At 49.4% G+C, this 15,892-nt stretch overlaps 1 protein-coding gene across 2 annotated transcripts in view; it reads left to right on the top strand.

Moving 5' to 3' along the window:
• Positions 1–15,892, top strand: part of CNNM2 (cyclin and CBS domain divalent metal cation transport mediator 2) — a 161,239-nt gene that overhangs the window by 141,648 nt on the left and 3,699 nt on the right. The window contains exons 5-8 of one of the 2 annotated variants that reach the window (XM_064373914.1): positions 4,663–4,756; positions 8,080–8,145; positions 12,235–12,419; positions 13,138–14,944. In XM_064373914.1, the coding sequence (XP_064229984.1) occupies positions 4,663–4,756; positions 8,080–8,145; positions 12,235–12,419; positions 13,138–13,347 (555 nt within the window). In that variant the 3' untranslated portion in view covers positions 13,348–14,944. The remainder of the gene's footprint in view (positions 1–4,662; positions 4,757–8,079; positions 8,146–12,234; positions 12,420–13,137; positions 14,945–15,892) is intronic. The other variant, XM_064373915.1, reaches the window with a different exon arrangement.

Raw genomic sequence — 15,892 nt, 5'->3', positions numbered from 1 at the left:
GGCCTCAAGCAGTCCTCCTGCCTCAGCCTCCCCAGTAATTGGGATTACAGATGCGAGCCACTGCACCTGGCAATAGTTGTGTTTTTATTATTTTTGAGACGGAGTCTTGCTCTTTTGCCAGGCTGGAGTGCAGTGGCATGATCTTGGCTGACTGCAGCCTCCGCCTCCCAGGTTCAAGGGGTTCTCCTGCCTTAGCCTCCCAAGTAGCTGGGACTATAGTTGTGTGCCACCATGCCCAGCTAATTTTTGTATTTTTAGTAGTGACGAGGTTTCACCATGTTGGCCAGGATGGTCTCGATTTCGTAACCTTGTGATCCGCCCACCTCAGCCTCCCAAAATGCTGAGATTACAGGCGTTTTAAATAAATACATTTACTTTGCCCAGGCATGGTGGCTCATGCCTGTAATCCCAACACTTTAGGAGACTGAGGAGAGAGGATCAGCCAGGAGTTCAAGACCAGTCTGGGAAACATAGTGAGACCTCATCTTTACAGAAAAAAAATTAAAAAGAAAAATTAGCTGGGCGTGGTCGTGCATGCCTGTAGTGCCAGCTACTCAGGAGGCTGAGTGACAAGTGTTGCTGGAGCTTGGGGTTCAAGGCTGTAGGATTCTCACCACAGGTGTGGTGAGCCATGATCGTACCACTGCACTCCAGCCTGGGTGACAGAGCAAGACCTTGTCTCAAAAAAATAAATTTTAAAACTATGAAATAAAAATTTGCCACCCCCATATCTTTCCCTGTGTCTGTCTCTGTAGAGGTGTGTCTTACTGGCCATTAGGATGGAAATATCTAGGAATCGCTGAGCTAGCATATCCACCCCGCAGCAGTTGATCTCGACTAGATGGAGTCCAGAGGGAAGATGGCGGCTCCTCTCCTGCCTGGGATCCTGTCTTAAAGGGCAGAGGAAGCATCAGCTGGAATGGCTGTGGTCTGGAGTTTTGAGTCTTTCTGCAGCTGCCCTTGCTTAATCAGCCAACTCGGCTATACTGCCTTTGAGGGAGTCCCTTGAGAGGCCAGAGCACACATTTTCTAGGGCTGGGGCTGTTGTTCACTGACAGGGCCTTAAAGCAATGATTCCCAAAGTTTGTGGCTTGCTAGAATCACCTGGAGAGCTTCTTAAATAAAATCCTGATGCCCAGGTTCACCTATATTGTTAAATGAGATTGCCCGAGGGCGGGAGCCAAAGTCACTAATTTGGGAATCTCTGCTTTGAGTGTGCAAGACAGAGCTTCATGCGTCGGAGTGGAGCTACCACACACTTCCAAGAGATAGATGGTGTGAACCTGTGGATTAAATAGAGGGGGAAAAAGCCACACGGTTTTCTGTTTTACAGTCTTGTTTTGGTAGTCCCTGCTCTACTGGGCCTGACAGGCATGAGCCCCCACTCCCAACCCAGAGGTTGCGGTGAGCCAAGATCGTGCCATTGCACTCCAGCCTGGGCAACAAGTGCGAAACTCCATCTACAAAAAAAAGTGACCTAACACCTCTCTGCAGGGACATAACACGAAAGGCCCTGTAACTTGTACAACAAACGCTTCACATAACTGGGGGTCCCTAGAAACAGAAGTCATCGTGAGGCTCCATTGCATTTGACCCTTCCTCCTGATTTCCTGCATGGAGGGTCAGGTGTCCTGCAGCCACTCTTAAGCTTACAAACTACAAAGCAGACATTTGCAGCCAGCACCTAAGTGTCAGTTCAGGAAGAGATGGACACGGAATTGGGGAGACACGTACCACAGCCACTCTTCTGTTGCGGTCTCTGAACCTTGTTCCTCTCCCCCCCTTCTGAAGGGACACTACAGGGATTTTCCCTAGCATCTAGAGTCCTGAATCCTGAACAATCTTCCCGTGGCCCCACAGATGGGGATGCCCTGCTGCCCGACCCTCTCCTGCTGGGGCCACTGTCTCCCCACTGATTCCTCTGTGGGGTGGGAAGGTCTCCTGAAGCCCCCAGCAGCCTGTGGTCAGTGATGCTGCTCCCAGGTGACCTTGAGCACATGAGGCCCTGACCATCCTTGCCCCTGGAATTCTCCTTTCCCCTGGTCTTCGGCCGTGGTGCTGCTGTCTGCTGTGGTCCTGTTAGGGTTTCCATTTTCCCTCCTTACAGTCTCAGGCTGCGCTTTGGTCTTTTTCCTGTCTCAGGTCCCGTCTCCAGCCCTGACCTCTCTCCCACTCTTGGTGTCCCCATTCCTCAGCCCCTCCCAATGGGCCTCCTCTGGTTCCTATGCTCCTCTTTCCCTGATGGCTTCTCCAAATGCTGGTGCTTTATACATAGCTTCTGTACCACACTCCCTCCCAGGCGTCTGGCCGCCACCCTCACAGAAGCAGACTCTGTTCCACTGCCCAGGACCCCACCCTTCAGCCCATCGCCCAGGACCTGCTCACCCAGCTGCCTTCCAGACCTGCCCTAAGTCCTCCCTGCAAAACCAGAGCCTGGCAGGCCACTGCCACTGCCCTGGGCCTCCTTTGCGCTGTCCCTTTCTCTTGGTCATATGCCACTTTTCCTTCCTGTATGTGATTTGTCTTTAAACGAGAACAAGTAAATGTTGGGAGCTTCTATTCCCAACGTCGTCTTCCTCATGCTGAGCTCCTGTGTGCCACACAGGCCATTGCTACTCATGTGCTCAGCTGTCCCTGCTGCACATTCATCTGGGACTCCACAGTGTTACCTGTAGGGCCCTGCCTGCGTGGGGAGGGTTTTTAGCACCTGCCCATTTGCAGGCCGATTTTATATTATGGGTAGAGTTGTAAGTTCATACGGCAAGATAATTGGCTAGGAACTGGTGAACCACTATTTCTGTTAAGCAGAGGAAAACCTGAAAGAGACGCGGTCGTTCATCTTCTCAAGAAATGAGAGTTTTTGTAATTGGAAACTTAATATAAAATAATAGTTTGCATCAGCATGTGGCATAGTGCAGCATCTTTTTTGTTTGAAACAGGGTCTCATTCTGTGGCCCAGGCTGGAGTACAGCCCGCCCAGCATCTTCTTGGTGCTGGTCCTACTGATGGAGCGAGACCACCATCTTTCCATTGCTGGCAGGCTCCTGAAGATTCCAGGAACTACAGATGTTGGGAAGATACTAAGTGGACTTACAGAAAGTAAACATCACAGGCCACACACAGTGGTTCACGCCTTTAATCCCTTTGGGAGCACTTTGGGAGGCCGAGACAGTGAGACACGAGGATTATCGTGCTGGAGGCATGAGCACGGCTCACTGCCTCCCAGGTTCAAGTGATCTTCCTGAGTAGCTGAGACTACAAGGTGCACACCACCACGCCTAGCTAATTTTTGTATTTTTTGTAGAGATGGGGTCTTGCTGTGCTGTCCTGGCTGGTCTTGAACTCCCGGGCTCAAACAATCTGCCTGCCCTGGTCTCCCAAAGTGCCGAGATTATAGATAGGCGTGAGCCACTGCTCCCAGGCTTGTAGCATCCCAATGAAGAGCTTGTTCTTTACTAAATCGTGCTGATCCCCACTCCCCTGATTTGTAGGAGGGGAATGATTGTGTCTGCTGCATCAAATTGTGAGCATTAAATGAATTTGTAAAACACTGGTGTTAGCACAGTTCCTTTCAATACATGGCATCTTAATTTTTGTTCACCATTGTAAAGGATGGCTCACACAGTTACAGTAATGGGAACGAGCATTTCTGACCATTGGCCTGAGAATCTAGAAGTGAAACTGACATATGAGAACATTTCAGTCGCCCAGAAAACAGTGAGCACCTACCATGCAGGGATTTTATAGTGGTCCCTAGGGTTCCGGGGACAAATAAGACACTGTATCCCAAAAGAACTGATCAAGGTAAAGGAGAAGTTGTAGATAAGTTAGCGAAAGTGAAGGAAAGGGAAAATCTTGGGGAGGAGAGGGGAATTTTATTTTAATGGAAGGAGACTTTCTTCAAAGTGCTTTTCCAAGACAGTGAGGAGAAAAATCCCATGGGACTGAAATGTCTCCAGGAGTCTAGACAGCAAGTTACCAGCCTGCTCACTGGTCAGGACACCGTGCTCGTGAGACGAGAGTGGCTTCTACCCAGGTTATTCCTCTCTGTTCCACGGCCGCAAACCATGTCAGCCCTTGACCGTGGTTCCGCCCTGTTTCCGCCCCGGCCCTGGCTCCTCGGACAGGCTAGGCAGCCGTCGCCCAGCATCTTCTTGGTGCTGGTCCCACTGATGGAGCGAGACCACCATCTTTCCATTGCTGGCGGGCTCCTGAAGAATTCAGGAACTACACATGTTGGGAAGGTACTAAGTGGACTCACAGAAAGTAAACATCACAGCCCACGCACAGTGGTTCACACCTCTAATCCCTGTGAGAGGCCGAGACAGTGAGACAGGAGCTCAAGAGTTTGGAACCAGCCTAGGTAACATAACGAGATTGTAGCTCTACAAAGAAAATTTTATCGTAAGTTTTTAATGCAAAATTATTTTAAAAATATCACATTTATACTGTCACCTCTGCATAACCAGCCAAATCCAGTTTTCATATTTAAAGCAAATGAACCCCCTCCTCTCAATGGGAAAGATGAGCTGAAGCTTCACTTCCTTGATAGGGCTGGGAAAGGAAATCAGACAAAAATCTAAGGAAGGACCAAATATTGTACAGAGTGTGCAGATAGGCTCATGCAACTGAACTGAAAATACCTGCCTTTTCTCTCCGCAGGGGAAAGTGGAAGTTGAAGCTGGGAAAGAAGGTATGAAGTTTGAAGCGAGCGCCTTCTCATACTACGGCGTGATGGCCCTGACGGCCTCTCCAGGTGCGTTTGGTCCCCAGCCACGTAGGGCAGGGCTGCCTGTTAGGAAGTAAGGCTCCCTCTTGTCATCTTTCTCTCTGAATCTGCCAGCTGGCCTCATTCATTTCCTTTTTGAATTTTTTGTTGAAGTACATCATATAGGCAGAAAATCCACACAATCCTATGTGTACACCTCCACGAATTCTCACAAGCTGAACACGTTTTAAGTTGTACCCAGACTAAGAGACAGGACATCACCAGCCGCGCAGAACCCCCATCACGCTCCCTTTGAGTCACTGGTTCCCAGAGTAACTGCTGTCATGACTTCTTAGCTTAGTTTTGCCTGCTTTTGAACTTTGCATAAATGGAGACACGGTATATGTTACACAGGCTGGCTGCTTTCTCTCAGTGTCGGGCTTGTCACGTCACCTCTGTTGCTGTGTGTGATCATACGCTTTCCTCTTGCCATGTCTAGTATGTCACTGTGTGAATGCACAGCAACACACATGTGCTTTCATTGCTGGTAGACATTGGGGTAGTTTCCTGTCTGAGGTTACTATGAATATGTGGCTTTGAACATTCTTGAACATGTCTTTGGGTGAATGTGTGTGCCCGTTTCTGCTGGGTGTGCACCTGAGAGTGGCATTGCAGGTCGGAGGGTGTGTGCCTCTGGATTCAGCTCTGATGTACCTACTTACCCCCAGCCTGTGGTGTGTGAGTTCCAGTTGCTCTATCCAGCATTTGGCATTATTGAATCTTTTAAATGTTAGCAGTTTGGGAGGTCTTAATTTGCATGTTCCTGAGGACCAATGAGGTTGTTGCTATATACTGATTGTGGCCGGCTCTTCTTGTCTGGAGAGCTGGCCAGTTGAGTCAGCCATAAGGGTGGGTGGCCATGGGGGATTAACCAAATTCTCTGAGCACAAGATTCCAAGATGCCAGCCAGCCAGATGTGCTCTCAGATGTGAACACAGATAGATGCCTGTGTGGCTTGCTGGCCTCTGGGGATGGCGCTGCTTAGCGGAACACAAACCCTTGCTATTGATACCTTATGCAGGCCGAACAGGTCAGGCAGTTCGACAGAGGTTCTGGAGTGCCACCTTGTGGCAAAAATACCAAATGATATGCCGTGCTAGGAAACTTCATTTACAAACCTCAAACCTAATAATAGCCCATTTTAAAAGAATTCCTGAAAACCAGGCTTCAAAGGGGAGGAGATACCTCTAGACAAGACTGTTTTTGTGACATTGGTCTTCATCAACAATTCTACCAGTAGTAGTCTGAGGAACCCAAAGACGTTACAGTTAGAAAGTCACTGAGACGTCAAGATTTCCTCTGTCCCAAAAGTACCTTCTCACTATCCTGGTATAGGTGTTTGAGTTCTGGGGGCATGGTGTCCCCATTGTCAACTGCTCACCAACACCCGTTGTGAACATGGGCCTGTCTGACCCTACTTCATTAGTAGGTTTCTGTTGTGAACTTAAAGGTGACCATCGTTTTCACTGCTTAGTGAGAGACAGGGTAGCTCTTACCTAGGCATGAGAAGACCTCGGTTATAGCTTCAGCTCAAACACAGGCAGGTCGTGTGATATTGAGCGAGGCCCTTTGTCTCCTCCTTGTTAAGAGGATATAATGATACCGGCTCATGTGATTATTAGACTAGGATGCAGTGATCCTTGCACAGTGCCTCGCCCCCTTAAAGCACGAGAGGAAATGTGGGCATAGCAGAAAGGTGCTGTGACTGTGATGCATTTTGGCAGCCAACCTCAAATTAGCCCCAGGTGAGCAGAACCAGATTTATAAGATGACTCTGAAAAGGAACTAGAGGTGGCCAGGCGCAGTGGCTCATGCCTGTAATCCCAGCACTTGGGGAGTCTGAGATGGGTGGATCACAAGGTCAGGAGTTTGAGACCAGCCTGACCAACATGGTGAAACCCCATCTCTACTAAAAATACAAAAAATTAGCTGGGCATGGTGGCACACACCTGTAATCTCAGCTACTTGGGAGGCTGAGGCAGGAGAATTGCAGGAACCCGGGAGACAGAGGTTGCAGTAAGCTGAAATTGCACCACTGTACTCCAGCCTGGGTGACAAGAGTGAGACTCCATCTCAGAATAAAAGAAAAAAAAAAAGAAACTAGAAGAATGGGTTGTACATTTCTACCAGTTACTGGTTCCTGGAACACAAATGTCAGCCCAGTTCCTATTGAACTGTAATGGAAGCACAAGTCTCATTCAGAAGACATGGTGAGCAGCCTCCCGAGTCTGGAGCTGCTAAAAAAGAAGGGGAGTTCGAGTCCAGGCTGGCCAACATGGTGAAACTCCGTCTGTACAAAAATACAAAAATTAGCTGGGCATGGTGGCACATGCTTGTAGTCCCAGCTGATTTGGAGGCTAAGGCAAGAGATTGCTTGAACCTGGGAGGCAGAGGTTGCGGTGACCCCAAAGCACACCACTGTACTCCAGCACAGGCCACAGAGCGAGACTCCGTCTCAAAGTTTTAAAAAGTGGGGGAATTTCATTAATGGCATCTTATCTATTCCAAAACCTAGTATTTTACTTAACTTTACAACTAAGATTTGGGGTTTTGTATATTCATTGAGAGTCACAGTTAGTACAGGCATCTCAAGATGAAGTTTCTGTTTATTGATGTTCGCTGTCTGGGGAAAACCTACAATAATCAGTCCTTAAGACCTGCCTGCCCCTGAGGTGTGATTCCTGCTCAACATTACATGTTCTGAGACTTTTCGATCTGATGGGGGCTGCAGCCCCCGAGTAAGTAGTGATGAGGATGACTCTGGTCTGCATTCCCAGGAAATCTGTGTATGGTTCTTTACTTACTTTCCTCTTTTTTGAGATTTGAAAGCATTCCTAAGCAATTCAGAGCTTCAGGTCAAAATTATACTGAGCTGAATTGCCACAGATGGGGAGCTGTAAGCTGTGCAGTGAGCGAGTATTGGGGTGCAGGCACCAGCGGTTTGGGCCAGGCTTTTAAGGCAGTTGACTACTTGAGCTCCCCTTTTTGCCACTACTTGTGACTTAAACCCTTAAGAGTAGCACGATTCAAGCTATAAACCCCAATTGGTTATTAGTGGCTTAAGAGATTCCTTGGTTAGTAACAGGCTCATGGGTAGGATTTCGCCTGATCTTGGCCTCTGTGTGTTCCTCTTCCTGGAAAGCAGTGTGTGTTCTGTTTTGTTTCTAGAGTACTATACTGACTTATGCATTTCTGCAACTGAATGCTCATATTGTATTGGTAGAGTGAGTATCCCCTCCTGTCCCTTGATTATAGAGATCTCTTTTCTTGCCTTTTGATGCGATCTCACCCTGTTTTTCTCCATTTTTCAGTTCCTTTGTCCCTGTCTCGTACCTTTGTTGTCAGCAGAACAGAGTTGTTAGCAGCAGGTTCTCCAGGTAATTCTGCATGCTTCCTTTCCGTAATTCTCCCGGTTGCCTCCCCTGCCCCCCATCACGCCTGGCTGGCTAGGTCTGCTTCCTTTACCTGGACAAGCTGTTTTCATTGTCCCTTGGAATGCTAAAGCTCTAAGGTTCCATAACTTTATAGTGAGCTCTCCAGGAAAACATAAGCCACAGCAGGTGGAGAGTCCAGAACACTGCACAGTCACTGTGTACAGGAGACATGTGCCAGGAAACATGGAAGGGAGACGGTTCTCACACAGGTTGTTAGCGCTCCCTGCTCTTCCTACCCACACGGCTGACCTTGAATTTTCAGGTCAGCAGTAGGGGGCGCTGTTCTTGGTTCTTACTCTGACCTCAGCAAGTTATGGTGTGTGGAGTTTGCAGAGGCCCTCAAACCATGAGGCCACTTTTATAGAGCACATTTGCCAAAGTTCTGAGAACTGAACTCCTCTTAATATGCAGGAAAAATCCCCATCCACACAGGCGCACAGCATTCCTGTCTCCTGGCTTCTCGTTCCCACGTCCCTATGAGCGGAGCGCGAGCACTTCTGCTCCCCATCAGGCAGGTGGCCCGCTTCTCCCGCCGCCTGACTTTGTTTTGGAGTGAACACTGGGCACATTCCTACCCCGCTGCTGCTGACTGCCCTGCAGGAGAGGGCGGCCAGGCCTAGCTAACTCGTCCAGCCACTAGCAAGAAGGGAAAAGGCTTAATCCGTCTTTAATTAAAATTGCTGGGATTTCCTAGTTGGTAACACAACTTTCCTATATTTATCTTGGGAGTTTTTTCCATAATTACTGTCATAAAACTTTGGCACATAAATTTGGCCACAAAACCTGACCTGAACTGGGGGTCAGCCACTACGGTCTTCACTCTGCTTGGTGTGAGTCCTCGTCCGTCACAGCACAAGTCAATGTGTTTGTGGACTAGGGCTGCCCCAGAATTGACAGGTGGTGTCTGTAATGTGGATGTACGGACTGTATCACCTTCCAAATTTCAAACACCTCTGGCCCCCCAGGGCTTCAGATGAAGAATGTGGACCTTTATTATTATTATTATTATTATTATTATTATTATTTTTTTTTTTTTTTTTTGATGTAAGATGGCATTTGAGGCTCTGAGCAGTGAGCTGAAGCTCATGCCCTATGAGCTGTGGAAGGGGTCCTGGAAGGCAAGGCCTGCTCCTCCAGGGTATGGCCATGGGGCCAGGCAGCAGGCTCCTGGCAGAGGAGAGAGTCCACTCACACCAACAGAGGGCAGTGGGGTGAGAGGAAGCGGACTGAGTCACCCTAAAATCCTCCTGAGGAGAGAACAGGAGACTCAGAAGTACTGCAGGAAGCCTCAGACAGGCAGAAGTCTGATCTGTAGCAAAGTACCTTGAAATGTTTTTATGGCCTTCAAGTGTTAACACATAGACACTGTTTCAAAGGTGTCTGTAGAAATGGTGATAAGATTGGTGGCTGAAGCCCAGGGATGCAGTGGGATCCTTTGTTTCAAAAAACTGACTAATCTGTCACCTTGGGTGAAGTCATTGCACGTCCAAAGGCTGGGTCAGGGGTGGGCGCATGGTAGCACGGTCAGGGAGGAAGCTGACAAGAAAGAATAGAAAATGCTAACTAGGACCAGTGTGGTGGCTCACACCTGTAATCCTAGCACTTTGGGAGGCCGAGGCCAGTGGATCACCTGAGGTTGGGATTTTGAGACCAGCCGGACCAACATGGAGAAACCCCATCTCTACTAAAAAAATAGAAAATTAGTCAGGCATGGTGGCACATGCCAGTAATTCCAGCTACTAGGGAGGCTGAGGCTGAAGAATCGCTTGAACCCAGGAGGCGGAGATTGCAATGAGCTGAGATTGTGCCATTGCACTCCAGCCTGGGCAATGAGCGAAACTCCATCTCCAAAAAATAGCTAACTAGGTTAACTTATGGGGTACCTACTCATGTCAGGCAACCACTTTGTATGTTATCTTATTTTTAACCCTTGTCAGACCTTACAAGATTGGTACCAGGGCCAGGCACGGTGTCTCACGCCTGTAATCTCAGCACTTCGGGTGGCTGAGGTGGGTGGATCGCCTGAGGTCAGGAGTTCAAGACCAGCCTGGTCAACACAGCAAAACCCTATGTCTACTAAAAATACAAAAACTAGCTAAGTGTCGTGGTGCATGCCTATAATCCCAGCTACTTGGGAGGTTGAGACAGGAGCATTGCTTGAACCTGGGAGGCAGAGGTTGCAGTGAGGCGAGATTGCACAGCTGCACTCCAGCCTGGGTGACGAAAGCGAGACTCTGTCTCAAAAAAAAAAAAAAAAAAAAAAATGGGTACCAGGTAATCATCATCCACATTTTACAGATAAGGAATCTGAACCTTAGCAAAAGTGGGTCACCTATTTAAAGTTCCATTCTGCTAAATATAAAAGTCTGTTAAATTGTTAATTTGCCTTGCTCTCTTAGAAGTGGAAACAAGGGGAACTGCCACTCTGAATTTAATTTGTCTAACAATGGAAAATTAGTTCATGACTTCACAATTGGAGGGAGAGTTAAGATGTAAAAATTTTAGGAGAAAATGGCCGGGCACAGTGGCTCATGTCCGTAATCCCAGCACTTTGGGAGGCTGAGGCAACCTGAGCTCAGCAGTTCAAGACCAGCCTGGGCAACACGGCAAAAACCCATTTCTACCAAAAATACAAAAATTAGCCAGGTGTGATGGCACACACCTGTAGTCCCAGCTACTAAGGAGGCTGAGGCAGGTGGATCCCCTGAGCCCAGGAGGTTGAGGCTACGGTGAGCCAGGATCGAGTTACTGCATTCCAGTCTCAAGTGAGATCCTATCTCAAAAAGAAAAAAAAAATTAGGAGTAAGTGAACTTGTCACCGAAGATTCTTGGAATACTTATGTTTTGTTCTGGGTGTCCTGTTTTAAGACAGTGATGGGGTGAGATGAAGAACAGCTACAGGATTTATCCCAGAGAAGAGACTTAAGGGGACCATCACTCTCTTCACCTAGCTAAGGGCTGTTTTGAATAGCAGAGGAAGAAAAGGTACTCAGTAGAGCTCCACACAGAGGAAGTGAGGCTGTCATTTGAAGTTAGGGGAGGCACGTTTTGATGGGTATGATGATAAACTTTCCTGATAGCTGAAGGGCAGGTGCAGCCAAAAGCCAGCTCCTCTGGGGGACATCTGTCAGGGTCACATTGCAAAGAGGAGCCAAGCCTCAGATGGGAGAATTGGTCCCCTCCAATCCTGTGATACGATGCGATTCAAGACCTGGCCAGGGTAGGCACGCAGTTCCTATCTGTGCAATAGAGTTGGTTAGAAAAGCAAAAAGTGAAAGAAGCCTTGGTGAGGGGGCGTTTTTTATGACATTTATATGAACTCCCCAGAAGAGCAACAACACCGAGACTGGCATCCTTCCACTTTGTTTTAATGAAAGGATGCTACGAAACCTGTCTGGAGACTCCATAGCGCCCAAGATAACTTACTCAGACTCTACAGAGCTTTGGTGTCTTCCAGCATTCTTGAATTCCTGAGCCATCCTCGGGCTACCCGATGGGGGGTTTTACTGGGGTCAGAGACAAGGATAATAGGTTTGGCTGGAGGGTATGGTATGAGAAGACAAATATTTTGATCCCTTTACAACACATACTGAATTATGAATATTCTGAAGAGTCCCTTGTTTTTACTTCTGGCAAAATGATGAAGTGCAGTCCTCTTGTGGCCTGTGTTTGATATCAGGCAGCCTCTGCATATCAGACCTTGGCCTGCCCTCGTCTGAGCATCTCACAGCACCTGGGAATGCTCCTCACGCAGGCACACAGTGCAGGGTCTTTGCTGTTAGAGACTTGGGAGGATTGTGTCTGTCACATACACAGGCCCTGGCAGCTGAGATGGATATAGCCTGCTGGTACAGGGAAGCCAGTGAGTCCGCTGTGCATAGGAGACCCTCTGCGGCGCACTGTGTGGCTGAGACGTCTGGAAGAAGTTGGTTGGGCTTGTGTGGCATTGAGTCTTTTTTATTTTAGAAAATAAAGAGCTGTTTTTATTGGCTGTGTCTACTTAAATGGTTGGATTTTTCCCTCCTTTTTCAGGTGAAAATAAGTCCCCTCCTCGCCCATGTGGCTTGAATCACTCAGACTCTCTCAGTCGAAGCGACCGGATTGACGCTGTCACACCAACACTGGGGAGCAGCAATAACCAGCTCAATTCCTCGCTCCTCCAAGTCTACATCCCCGATTACTCGGTGCGAGCGCTCTCGGATCTGCAGTTCGTTAAGGTGAGAGATGTGAGTGCTGCGTGGCCGGGCCTGACAGTTAAATGTCAACTTCCCTGGAAAATTGTCTGTTTTGCTCCCGACACTCCTCGGAGCTCTCCCTTTGTCACTTTGTGGGTGCCCTGCCTTCCATTCTCAACTACAAACCCTGTTTTCCTCTGTTGTGCCCAAGCCTCAGGTTGAGAAAGACGTTGATCATCTTGGTTCTATCCAGTGAGCTGCCAAATCAAATATGGCTCTTTCAGGGAATGGGAGCTGGAGATCCTGGAAAAAAGAACAGCCCCTTTTCAAAGAGCTCTCCTGGGCGCGTGGCTCCGGTGGCTCCCTGCCTGGCCCTGGGAAGGCTGAGGTCAGGAGACTCCAGAGGATTGCAGGGAAGGCTCCACTTCTGTCTTCTGCTCGCTGTCAGGGTGCTCCTCTTGGTCTGAAATAAAGATGACTTTTGGAGAACAAGTCAGCTTTAGCTGGGGGAAAACAGTCTCCATTTTCTAGTCTCTAAAATTTTGAGATGATATTTGGAATTGGGTTCCATCAGTAAGAACTGACTTGTTCACCAAAGTCAATGTGAACTTTAAAAAGTGGCTCACTGCGCTCAAGTGTGATTTTCTCCTAGAGAGGCTGCCGTGGGCCTGTCAGGATTTAACGTGTGGTCTGATGTGGAGATAAAAGAACCTAAATAAGCATTATTTTGGTTTGTTTTCTGTGCGTCTTCTGGCCCCAGATCTCAAGACAGCAATACCAAAATGCCTTGATGGCATCCCGGATGGACAAAACCCCTCAGTCTTCAGATAGTGAAAACACTAAAATCGAATTGACTCTTACGGAGCTGCATGACGGGTTGCCAGACGAGACAGCCAACCTACTCAACGAACAGAACTGTGTGACACACAGTAAGGCCAACCACAGCCTGCACAGCGAAGGCGCCATCTAGGCTGCGCCGGCCTGCACCGCCCACTCCCGAGGGCCCAGCCCCGTCTGCCCATGACTTCCACTGGTGTGAGCTTGTCCGCCATGCTGCATCCCGCAACATCCTGAGACCAAAGACCTGGTGCCCTTCCCAGGAGCTGCGGAGGAGGACGGAGAGGGGAGGAATGGAAACAAGAGCGTGGAGTTGGCAGCCAGGGCATGGCATTCAAGATTTTGGAGATGAACTGATTCCGCCCAAATAGAATCATGTTTATTTTTTCAGCGCTCCCTTTTATCATTATTCATGCTCCTCTGCCCTCGATTTGCATGAAGTTGAAAATTGTTGCAATTTATTTTTTCAAGAGATCATGTTTTTAAAAAGTGTCTTCTGCAGAGTTTTAAGTTGTTCTGTCTGAACTCTGCTGCGATCCCATGATGTGACCCTCGTAGGCTGGACTTGCCCCTCCAATGGCCTTCCTTGGCCCTCCCAGGGAGAGGCACCCTTCCTCTGTGCCCCAGTGGGTACCACTGTTGAACTCGCTGGCTCAATGAAGAAGACTGTGTTACTGCAGAACCTGCCAAGTCTGTCATCACTGTGGGGCGTAGCCTGCCTCAGAGGGACCGCAGTCACCTCTCTGAGCTCAGTGGGGTTTTGAGAATTTAATGTTTAACTGCACCCCTTTCCCTCAGGAAGATTTAACATTTGCTTGGGAATGTGATTTTGCTCCCACCCTAAGGAATTTTTATCACCAAAATGAATGTTAATGAATTTAAAACCCATGGTGTATCATTGGCAAGAGGCAAGCTGACTTCACCCTGTCATTCCAGCCTGGGGTCTCCCGGCCAGCCCTCCCCTTACCCAGCACCCGAGCCCACAGAGTGTCGTCACCTACCAACCTGGTCCTTGCTCTTGTTAACCCAAGATGCTGCTACACAGATGCCAAATGGAAATCTTCCACAGGGCTTTTCAGTAAACATGTGATGTGGAGTGCAAGCTCCTCCCCGTCCCACTAGGACACACGTTATCAGAAAAGGAGTCGGACCTTCCAGCTGTACTCTGTACCGTGTGCCGAGAAGGCATTTTGAGACCCATGTTTTCAAAGGAGGGAACTTTGGGGATTGCCAGCCCCTGCTCCCAGGGAGTCAGCTGTCCCTCTTCCCCTGTCCCTGAGCCCATGGGGCCCAGCAGTGGCTGTGTCCCCTGCCTGAGGGCCTCTGTGCCTCCCGCCTCAGATGTGGCCGACGCCAGAGAGGCTGCCGCCTGTACAGCCAGGGTCAGTTTGGCCCCAAACAGGGATTCAGAAACCAAATGTGTGTTGTGGCCATTTTATGTGTGTCTCCGTCTTACTTTTAATACCAAATTCATGATGTAGTGAAGTGATGTCAGGAGGTATTTGAGTGACTGAATCCTGAACTAGAGCTTCTCTGTGTTCTGTTAGCCCGAGGGATGTGTGCGTGTTGTTGGCTATTCATACACTGAGATGAAACCATACTTGCCAGTGTTCACATAGGATTATCAGTGCCCACCTCATCCATCACTAGGAAAGGGGACAGCGTTTTCTGTTTGGGCTCACTGCGCGAAGCAAGGCCTTGGCTAAGCAGCAGTTTTCTCCCTCCTCCAGGTAGGAAGTCCATCCAGCCCAGCTGGGCTCTGTGCGGGGCAGGGGTGTGGCTGAGGAGCAGGTGGGTCTGTGCGGGGCAGGGGTGTGGCTGAGGGGCAGATGGCAGCAGGCGGGCTCTGTGCGGGGCAGGGGTGTGGCTGAGGGGCAGATGGCAGCAGGTGGGCTCTGTGCGGGGCAGGGGTGTGGCTGAGGAGCAGGCGGGCTCTGTGCGGGGCAGGGGTGTGGCTGAGGAGCATATGGCAGGCTGGCCGCCCGGTGAGCAGTTTGTGCCTCGGTGTCGTGCATGCTCAGCTCAGTATTTCCTCTGCGATGTCAGTCCTGGAGGGTCTTTCTCAGAAGGTGCCATGTCCACAGTGGGGGAAGTACTAGTTTCACTTGATGTAGAGGGTCATGGGGACCCCCGAGGGTGCTGAGTGGCCTGCTACTGGCACCCAACCTAAGCACACCACCAGTGTGGAGTATATAAAGATGAGCGGTCCTTGCAACACAGTGAAGCCTGGCCCCGGGCTGGGGGAAGGTGTCTATCCCCTGCTTTGGGCCTGCGCAGTGCTGGCTTTCCCTGAGCTGCGGGGAGCTGGGCCCCCGGCCTAGTCCAGCTTCTGTGGCCTCAGGAGCTCCGCCCTATCGACCTATCCAGGCTCGTGTCTGCTTCTCCACACACAGTTGTCTCAGGGATGCCTTGCTACTGGAAGGAGCCTCTGGAACCAGAGCTAGTGTGTTGGTGTTTTGAGAGCTCTGCCATTCCTTTATAAATCCTAAACAACTGAGTCTGGGGAGAGGAGGGGGGATGCCAGCGGCTGCCTCTGGGACTTCAGGGAGAAGCAGACTTCTTACTACTGTCTTACCTGCTCAGTGTGATGGCTTCTTGCAAATTATTCTCTTATAAAGAGCTTGGCAGGAGTGGCTCATCAGTGGGGCTCCCAAAGGATGACATTTTAGCCTGCCAAG

The sequence above is a fragment of the Aotus nancymaae genome, unplaced genomic scaffold (genome assembly GCF_030222135.1).
Source record: "Aotus nancymaae isolate 86718 unplaced genomic scaffold, 86718_ANA_hifiasm-v0.15.2.pri h1tg000010l, whole genome shotgun sequence".
Taxonomy (NCBI): Eukaryota; Metazoa; Chordata; class Mammalia; order Primates; family Aotidae; genus Aotus; species Aotus nancymaae.
This window is presented reverse-complemented; position numbering and strand designations above follow the sequence as displayed.